Source organism: Mandrillus leucophaeus, unplaced genomic scaffold, assembly GCF_000951045.1.
Source record: "Mandrillus leucophaeus isolate KB7577 unplaced genomic scaffold, Mleu.le_1.0 Scaffold710, whole genome shotgun sequence".
Taxonomy (NCBI): Eukaryota; Metazoa; Chordata; class Mammalia; order Primates; family Cercopithecidae; genus Mandrillus; species Mandrillus leucophaeus.
Genome location: NW_012107698.1, coordinates 914,582 through 924,928, shown reverse-complemented (window position 1 = coordinate 924,928; position 10,347 = coordinate 914,582). Strand labels below are relative to the sequence as shown.

The following is a 10,347-nucleotide window of genomic DNA, read 5'->3' as shown; positions in this document are numbered from 1 at the left end:
AAAGTGCTGAGATTATAGGCGTGAGTCACCGCACCCAGCCCTCCATAAACATTTATAATGTATACTGTGTGTCAAGCACAGAGGTTGGTAATATGAATGAAGATACAGTTCCTAGTCTAGAAGAACTTATACTCTAAAAGAGGAGTGAGACTTTTGTATATTTTAAAATTAAAATTTAAGAACTTGCATTAGTTTCCTATTGCTGCTATAACAAATTACCACATCTTTAGAGACTTAAAACAACAAATTGTCTTATGGTGAAGATCAGAAGTCCAAAATGGGTTTCCCTGGGCTAAAATCAAGGTGTTGGCAGGGCTACATTCCTTCTGGAGTTTCTAGGGGTGAATCTGTTTCCTTGTCTTTTCTAGCATCTAGAGACTGCTGTGTTCCTTGGCTTTTGGCCTCTTCCTCCATTTTAAAAGCCAGCAGTGTAACATCTTCTGATTGTGACACTACTATCTCCTTCTCATAAGGATCCTTGTGATTACTTTGGGTCCATTGGGATAATCCAGGATAATCTTCCCATCTCAAAATCCTTAATCACATTAGCAAAATGTGGTAAAAACTGAAGGCCTAACAAAGATTCATGGTTGTTTGGCTGAATACATTCATGTTAAGAGAATGAAAAAGGCAAGTCCAAGACTGGGAAAAATTTAAAACCTGTATCTGATAAAAGTCTGTGTCCAGAATATATAAAGAAGTCTTATAACCTGATTTTTAAAAATGGGGAAAGTATTTGAAAAGACAGTTCTATCAAAGAACATGTATGAATGACAAATAATACAAAATAAAACCACAATGAGATGTTATGACACTACGACTCAAATGGCTACAGTTAAACATCTGACTATCCCACATTTCAGCAAGAATGCAGTGTAACTGTAACTCTCAGTTCACAGTTTTTATAAAATTTACATACTCTTCTAATACAGGCCAGCAGTCCTTGCTCTTAGGTGTTTACTTAAGACAAATTAAATATACACAAAGACTAGTACATAAATATTCATAGTAGCTTTATTCATAGTAGCCAAAAACTAAAGACAGTTTTGTGATTATGATATTGATATATGTATGAACTTAGCAATAAAACTGAATGAACTGAAATGGGGAACAACATGGATGAATTACAGAAGCATTATGCTAAGGGAAAGAAGCTAGACACAAAAGATGACATACTATGTGATTCCATTTTATGAATTCTGGAAAAGACCAAACTATAATGACAGAAAGCCTATTCGTGGTAACTGGGGCTCGGAGCAGGTAATTATCTGCAAAGAGACGAGGGAACTTTTTGGAATGATGGAAATGTTCTACATCTTAATTATGGTGGAGGTTATGACTGTACTTTTTAAAATTCGTCAAACTGTACAACTAAAATTGGTAAATTTCATTGAATGTAATGAAACAAGGCCGAATGAAAACATCTGTCTATACACACAAGCACAAATCCAGTTAAGCAGTTTGCTAATCTTAAACTCACACTTGGAACAATTATACTTTTTTTAACCTCCAAGGTAATGTATGAGTAAATCTGAGGTCTTTTGGAATAGGTTTATGTATATAAATGCTATGAAATTCAGAGGAAAAGCTCTTTCTACTTGGACTTACGAGCAGAAGACAGAATTTTTAAGCTTCTTCTGAGCTGGAGCTACAAGGAAAATTCCTTTTTTTTTTTTTTTTTGAGACAGAGTCTGGCTCTGTCACCCAGGCTGGAGTGCAGTGATGTGATCTTGGCTCACTGCAACTTTTGCCTCCCAGGTTCGAGCGATTCTCCTGCCTCAGCCTCCCGAGTAGCTGGGATTATGGGTGTATGCTACCACGCCCAGCTAATTTTTGTGTTTTTAGTAGAGACGGGGTTTTACCATGTTGGCCAGGCTGGTCTTGAACTCCTGACCTCAAGCAGTCCACTTGCCTCAGCCTCCCAAAGTGCTGAGATTACAAGCATGAGGCACCATCCCTGGCCAAGAAGATTTTTTAAAAAACTTTCTAGCTGCTTTATGATGACATCAGAGGATTGAAATTAGAAGGGGGAAGGGTGACCTAAGAAGAATGTAACTGAAGTGGAGAATCTAAAAGGAGGCCAGACTATTGGAGAGGGGATTCCATTGGACTGCAGGAAAGCATAAGATTGCCTTGGTAAAGTGAGCTTCAATCATGGTGTACCTTAAGTTCTAGAATAAGGAATAAGGAATTGATGAGTGGGTCAGTAACTGTCCAACTGGAACAAAGTTGGAAAACCATTGTGATAAAGTAAAAAAAAAAAAAAAAATAGGTTCTTGAATGAGACTTGTGACAAAAGGGTAAACATCAGATTATAGAGTGTTGATATTTATTTTTATGCAGTATGGGATAAAGGTGTAGTTTTTATTATGCTTTAAATGAATTATATTGGATAAAAACAGGTTTTCATTAATTTTATTTATAACTACAGATGTTTCTTAACTTATGAGAAGATTACATTCCAATGAACCCATCGCAAATTGAAAATATTATACATCAAAATGCATTTAATACACTTAACCTACCGAGTATCATCAGAACATATACATTAGTTTACAGTTGGGCAACATCATCTAACATAAAGCCTACTTTATTATAAAGTGTTGAATATCTCATGTAATTTATTGAGTACTATACTGAAAGTGAAAACCAGCATGGTTGTATGGATCCTTGAAGTACTGTTTCTACTGAATGTGTAGTGCTTTCATACCACAGTAAAGTCAAAAAACCTTAACTTGAACCATTGTAAGTAGGGAACCATCTAATAGTGGATCTTTATGAGATAATTCTATTTTTGTATAAAATAGAATTCTCTTCTACTCTTCTTGTATCTAACAAACATGTTAGCCCAAAATAATTCTTTGTAGTATTTAACTGCCTACTTACTATTTAAATTCCAACACTGAATCTTTCATGATTATGTATATTTTCAACAGTGAGTCCATTCTTGCACACCGAGAAAATATGCCACAGATGATGAGAAGTTTATCTGAATCCTTTGGAAGAGACTTGCTCAGTATCCCTGATGGTAGAGGGAGAGCTCGTAATCATAGAGGACATAATGATGAAGATTCTTTGACTGTAAGTTCTTTTTTTTAAGACAGTTAGTGAGAAGACCCTGTAGGAATTTGAAGAAAATTATTACAGAAGTATATATGTATAATGATAGGATATGACTAATATTCTTGTTGTAGAAATCACTATTATATTAAAGGGGGGAACTTTGGAAAGGTGAATTCTTGAACAGTGACTTGTCAGCTATATAGAATTCCACCATGCTAACCAAAACTTTTAGGTCCATAGGGTTATATATTTAGAAGCAAAACTTAAACCATTATTTTTTATATTTATGTATATGTTTCTCACCTTATAATTTCCTCCAATATCTGAAATGAGAACAGGCAAGGAAATATCCTTTCTCTCCCATACTCATTGTTTTAATACTTGAAAATCGTATCAAAAGCTACAAAGGATTGTCTTTATTGGACCAGGAAACACTAATCTTCTATAATCTTACCTCTGGACCTTCAAAGCTTAGATTAACCTTTAATTGTTTCTCGAAAGCCTTACAACTGAAATATATTTTCATATGTCTTGCCTTAGAGCAAAGCTAGAGGTTACAAACATACTCAACTAAAATTTTTTTAAAAACAGGATATTTATATATCATAACCATATTCTTTTTTCCCTTTTTTTTTCTGTTGCTTTTTCAGCCTCAGGAATAATAGTTCTAAGATAACAAGCCTTCAGGGGTTTCTATAAAGATGAATCTCAGCAATTGAAATCTAGATATTTGAAACTCAGTAAACATTTAATTGGTAAATTGAGAAACTTCTGTATAGTAAATGTCATAATCAAAATGAATTGGATATTATTTTTCCAGGCAATGAGTTGTTCTCTTGTATCTTTTGGCAGTTTTGGTGGTATGGTTCGTATCCTAAGACACAAATCATTTTAGCAATATTTTCTGACAAATATTTATTTTTCATTAACTCAAGCGGACTAAATTGGCCTGCAGTCTCACTTTCATAATGGCTTTTTAATATTTGTACTGAAAACCTCTGTTTCAAGTATCAAACTTACCTTAAAAAGTTTAAGCACATGTTTCCTGAAGTAAGTCATTTCAACATATATAAAATTCATCTTCAAAAATAAGGAGTAGATTTTATTGGATGAATAGTTGCTTGATTTACAAAAGGGATCCTCATAGTTGTGTTTGAAAGTTGAGGACTTCCACATGCTTATGATTACTTTCCAAAAGGTTTTAAAAAAAGTACTAAACTGTAGATAGATAAGCACAACATTTGGAAAAACACAGATTGACTGCTTTCTCTAGGATTTTGTTGCCACCTTGCCCGTGCAGCTTTTTCTTGTCTGTACTTAAGAATGGCTGCTGTGCAACCAGCATTTCTATCACCTGTTTCTTAGGGTTTTTGTGCTGTGTCTGTGATGCTAGCTTCCAACACACTAAAAGCATTCTGGGGAGTAGCAGAAAATAACATGAATTTGGAACATTTGTATCTACAGTCTCATGAAACGAGTTTTTTTTTTTTAATTATTATTTTGTGCTACAATTGAATCATTTGTTTCCTTGAAGTTTGACATAAAGGTATAACATTCGTCCCTCCTGACCAGTGTACTTAGTAAGACAAATGACAAAAAAAGCAGTTATAACACAGAGTTATGAATAAAATGATCAGGAAGTTCAGCATGCTATGGGAGCACAGATGGAAAAAAGCACCTTTTGAGGTAGGGTGGGTCAGTCCAAGCAGACTTCCTGAACTTTAAGGATTAGTAAAAGTTAGCCTGAAAAGGAGGGAGGGGAAAGGAATACTGTTCAACAGAGAGGAAACAGCATTTGCAAAGACCTGGAGGCTAGGGAGCTAAAACATGTTTAGTGTCACTTAACCCTAGAGTATGAGTTGAACAGTAGATATTGATGAGGAAGAAGAGGTATCCAGAGACTTCTTTGGGCCATAGTAAGTAGAGTAAACAGTATCTTAAGAGCAGAGGAAGCAGTGATGACTTATGTCAAAGGGGTAATAGAGTTCAGATTCTTGGAAGATTAGAAGAGACCGTAGTGGAGGCAGGGAAGCCAGAAGGCTGTTGAAGCATTCTTGGTAAAGTATTAGTGATGGCTTACTTCTACTAGGTAATGTCTGTGGTGATAAAAATGAATTACTTCATTTGAGACAGTTAAAAGGGTAAATTGATAGAATTTGGTGATTGATAGGGTTGAAGAAGCAGTAGAGAGGGAGAAGGGGAGTATCACACCCATTTTTCTGGCATGAAGAATAAGGTAGATGGGAATGCCACTGAGATAAGGCATTGACTCAGTACAGATATAGGAGTGGGGTGGTCAAAACGATCATTTTAGTTTTGGGTGTTTGGCATTTGAGCCATCTGTGGGTTTTCCAGGTAGATTTATCTGGTAAACTGTTGGATATATGGATTTGAGCTGAGCTAGAGATAATTTGTTCATTCATTCATTCCACAAATATTTATTAAACCCTCTTAAGTGCCAGGAATTATTATATATGTATTGGGGATATTGTAGTGAATAAAATAGACAAAATTGCCCTGCCCTCAGAGAGATTACTTATATAAAGTGGGAAGACAGACATTAGTAAACAACAAAATAATTTCAGATAGTCACAGTACCCTGAAGGAGATGAAACAGGGTAATGATATAGAGATGGGGGAAAGTGAAGGAGGGATTAGACAGGTGACCAGCAGTGGCCTTTCTCAGGTGGTGATACTTGAATCATGAGAAGGAACTAACTAGGCTAAAAGTCAGAAAGAAACATTTAAGGCAGAAAGAGGAGAACGTGTACAAAATTTTTGAAGGCCTTAAGGGCCCACTGAAGTCTCAACTCCATTTTGTACCCCAACTTTTTGTCACTCCAGTGTGTTGGGTCACCCCAGAGCAAGTGCTGATACATCTTTTGATGGTTGATTTGAACGTGAATTGAGAAGAGGACAGAAATACCCAAATGCCTAATCTTTTCCTCTCTCTCTTTTTTTCCTTCTTTGGGTTAACCCTTCCATATCTCATGATAATAAGAATGGATTCTCAATCTAGTGTTAAAGCAAATATTCAGAATATTTCCTGGATTGCGTTTGCCTCTCTGAAATGCAGAATTAATTCTACTTCGGTCCTTTTTGTACCCAAATATATATTAGTGTTTCCTAAATGTGCCTTTGTTGTTCCCTACTATATTAAGTGCAGGTTCTAAGGAGGAATTTGGTTTTCCCACCTATTTTACATTATTAATATCTGTAAAAATCCAATAGCAATAAAAGGCAGAGACACAAACAGAACTTAGAGGATTCAGAGCTCCGCTTGCTTGAACAGAGAAGTTCATTAAACCAAGCAACTCATTCTGTTTTATAACAGGTGATTTACTGGGTAATACATTGGAATGTGTGCTTGACTTTTATTTTCTGGTGAGTCTTCCAGTGATAAAACCTAAAATCAATGGTAGATTTTAAGACCTAAAATCAGTGGTAGATTTTCCTAGAGCAAAGTTTCTCAACCTCAGCACTATTGTCATTTTGGGCTGGGTAATTCTTTGTTCTGGGAGACTGTCCTATCCGTTGTAGATTGTTAAGCAGCATCCCTGACCTCCACCCACTAGATGCTAGTTATAGGCTCTCCTCATCTGTGACAGCCAAAAATGAGTACAGTTATTGCCAAATGTCCCCTGAGAATCAAAATCAATCTTGGTTGAGAAACTAAGGAATTCTTAACTGTTTTTCTGAAGACACATACCTCGTGCTTCAAGGGTATAGCCTACTGACCCTTCAGTAGGCAGCAAATTGAAGGCCTATTAGTAAAGTGAATTGACTTCTGTCACCTGGATCCTACTATGATGAGAGGAAGGCTGGCTACTTACTTGAGGGGCAACTTCTATCAGCCATGTGGTACTGCTGGAGGTGACACTGGCATCTTATACCCAAGTTTTATTTATTTGTATGGTGGAGTATTGAGAGATAAAAAGGAGAATTATGAAAACGATCATATGCTAAAGAATATATCACTTAGTATTTAACATACACCAAATTGTGTTTTGAAAAAGTGAGTAATGAGTGATTAGATGTGTATGTGTATGTGTATTTATGCATGCACATATATGTGTATATATACACGTGTGTATATGTTTATAATGTTACAATTCCCTAATTATTTGTATGCTCTCTTTTTGGGATTTTGTGTATGCTTCAATTTTCTCCTTAACTAATCACTGTTATTATATCCTCTTTAAGTTATCTTTGTCTGGTTGATTACTGCATGAGATTTCACTAAATGAATTGGAAAAAAATGTTTTAGCTATTTTGGAAGATGTATTTGCATCTTTTGTGTTGTTACTTATAGTTAATAACATACTTTCTGATATTCTGTAGCATACAGATGTCAGCCCTTTTCAGACAGTGGACCAAATGGTGTCAAATATGAGAAACTATATGCAGAAATTAGAAAGAAACTTTGTAAGTACTGAAAACAAAGCATTGAGAACATTGTGTATACTTTGGTATATTCTATTTCATAGTGGCTTTCAAACACTTTTTTAACCATAGTGGTTAAAAAAGATATCTTACATGATTAACCCAGTAAGCAATATTTGTATACTTTATAAATATATTTGAAGCACAAGTTTCATGAAAAAATGACTATACTATTTACAGTATATACAGTTATTTTCTAGTCTATTTCATGTTTTAAAAATCCTGGTTACAACACACTAAATTGAGTTCATAACCTCCAAGTTTGAAAAATAATAAATTGAGTTCATAACCTCCAAGTTTGAAAAATAATGTTAACTTTCAAAATTTTTTTAAAAATTGGAAAAAAATTGACCTCAAAAACATTGATTCTATTGAAAGTCACTATTGTAAATGAACATTTTATTTGAATTTGCATAATTTTATTAATAACCTGTCTACTTAAAAAGATTTGTAACATCTAAAGAGTTTTAGGGTTTTATAAACAACTCTGAAAACAGAAATTTTAGGAATGATGTTTAGGTATAGATCCCTAATAGTCCAAATACTTATAAACTAGTACTATAACAGTACTCTCTATATTAACATCAAAACCAGTCACTTGATTTGATCTGAAGAAGACCCATATCATTCTAGTCATCCAGTTTGAATTCTATGGATCATCCAAATAATCTAGGGCATTATTGGTTTTAGTAATGTAGCAATCTGGTACCTACAGGAGGAGGTATGAAACTTGATATATAACTAACTGATTGGCTTGATGTTGGCAAGATTACGCACAAGGGTCAACCACTGACTGTAGAAGTATCACAGGTTTGGGGGCATAGCATCTTCATTGAAATCTAAGCCACAAGCACCCAAAGACTTAAGGATCTCTGAATTAGTCACTTACTAGTCTTTGTAATGAGAGTGGGATGATGGTACCTAAAATGGACGACCATCAGGACCCTCTAGGGGTGCCTTTTTTTTGGGTGGAGGTAATTTTTCAAGTCACTTCTCACTTGAGAACCTGGGTGTGCCCTTTGACTATACCATATTGGTAGTTTAGTATCCTTGGTAGAACTTATAGCTAGTGTTACTTATTTGAACTCTCTGGCAATAATTATTTATATTTGACTCGACCGAATTTACAATTTGTTTACCTTTAGGGTCAACTTTCACTGGATCCAAATGGACATTCATTTTGTTCTTCCTCAGTTATGACTTATTCCAAAATAGGAGATGAACCACCAAAGGTTTTTCAGGCCTCAACTCAAACCCGTAGAGCTCCAGGAGGAGTAAGTTTTCTATAAGCATTCCTAGAGCTTTATAAAGTTAGGGGATGATAGACTGTCTAGATCAAATTATAACTATTAAAATTTAATCTGGTACATGATGGCGGGGGGACAGGAGGGCGGTGTGGGGGTCGGGTGTAAGGTAGTCCTCACTGTGGAAACCATTAAAACTCAACTGTATTTACTCAGTTTGTGGCGATTTTTCGTGCCCCCACCCCCGTGAGGGTGCCTTTTTTCATGTAAATATCTATGGATGTTTATTACCTTTACATGTTGACAAGGTAAACAAAAACACGAAAAGCCTTTGTTTCGTGAAATAATGTCTATTTTTAAGTTTACATTTGAAGTGAATTAATTTTTTAACTCATGAAATATTTGAAATGTACAGAGAGGATATAGAGAATAACATAATAAGTGCCCATATTCGTGCCACCCAGTTTAGTCATATCATAACATTTTTCTCTATTTGCCTCAAATTATCTCTTGCTTTGTTTTCTTTTTAAGCAAAAATGTACAGAGGCAGTTAAAGCTTCTAATACATTCCTCTGAGGTCTGTTTCCCCTTTCTCCCCTTCTCAGAGATTACCATTTTCCTGTATCTGGAGTTTATCATTTTCATGCATGTTTTTACAATTTTATTACTTATCTTTCTATCTTAAAAAAATGCATTATTTTCCAGATTTCCCAACATTACATAAAGGGTATCATATTGCATGTGTCCTCTGCAACTTGTCTTTGCTGAGTAATATGCTTCTGAGATTTATTCAACTTGATACATGTGGCCCTGGTTTCTTTAACTTGTATATAGTATCCAAAATATGAATTTATTATGATTAATACGCTTCTGAGATTTATTCTAGTTGATACATGTGGCCCTGTTTTCTTTAACTTCTACGTAGTATCCAAAATATGAATGTACCATTATTTTTAAATCATTTTCTGTCGATAGATATGTAGGTGAGTCTAATCTTTCACTAATTCATCTTTATACACGGTTCCTTATACAAAGAGTCTAGGAGTGGTATTGCTGAGTTGTAGGGTATGTGTACTTTCCTCTTTACCTAGCATTTCCAGGCTACTATCCCAGTGATTGAAATTGTTGGCTTCCATAAACTGTGGCTTGTGAGTTTCCATTTGACTACTTCCTTGTTAGTACTTACAGTAAAAATTTAGGTTTACCCATCTAATGAGTGTGAAGTAGTACATTTTTTAGTTCTTACATATGAAGATGAACCTTTTAATGATGCTCTTGCCATAGTTCTGCTAATTAATCTCAGACATTTTAATTTTAACTTTCTAAAAGTGACAATCTTAAATGTAAACAATATAATTGTAGATGTCCCCCAGTAAATCATGTTAGTAGCTATCATAAATATTCTAGTAACACTTCCATAGAGTTGATAGGCGGGAATGATGAGATTCAAGCCAATCAACATGAAAAATAATTAGTTGCCCTTACTTGTAGGAATGCTACGATAAACTTCCTTCTATTACATTGTCTAAAACAGTCTTGAAGGCATTAAACTATAATTGCTACTTTTGTTTTAATATTTGATTATAATTTGGAAACA

General features: G+C 34.8%; 1 protein-coding gene across 1 annotated transcript in view; it reads left to right on the top strand.

Moving 5' to 3' along the window:
* The window catches only part of MLF1 (myeloid leukemia factor 1), a 49,630-nt gene that overhangs the window by 33,800 nt on the left and 5,483 nt on the right, over positions 1-10,347 (top strand). Inside the window, exons 2-5 of the mRNA XM_011965025.1 lie at positions 2,937-3,081; positions 3,884-3,928; positions 7,405-7,488; positions 8,652-8,780. Coding sequence (XP_011820415.1) covers positions 2,937-3,081; positions 3,884-3,928; positions 7,405-7,488; positions 8,652-8,780 — 403 coding nt within the window. The remainder of the gene's footprint in view (positions 1-2,936; positions 3,082-3,883; positions 3,929-7,404; positions 7,489-8,651; positions 8,781-10,347) is intronic.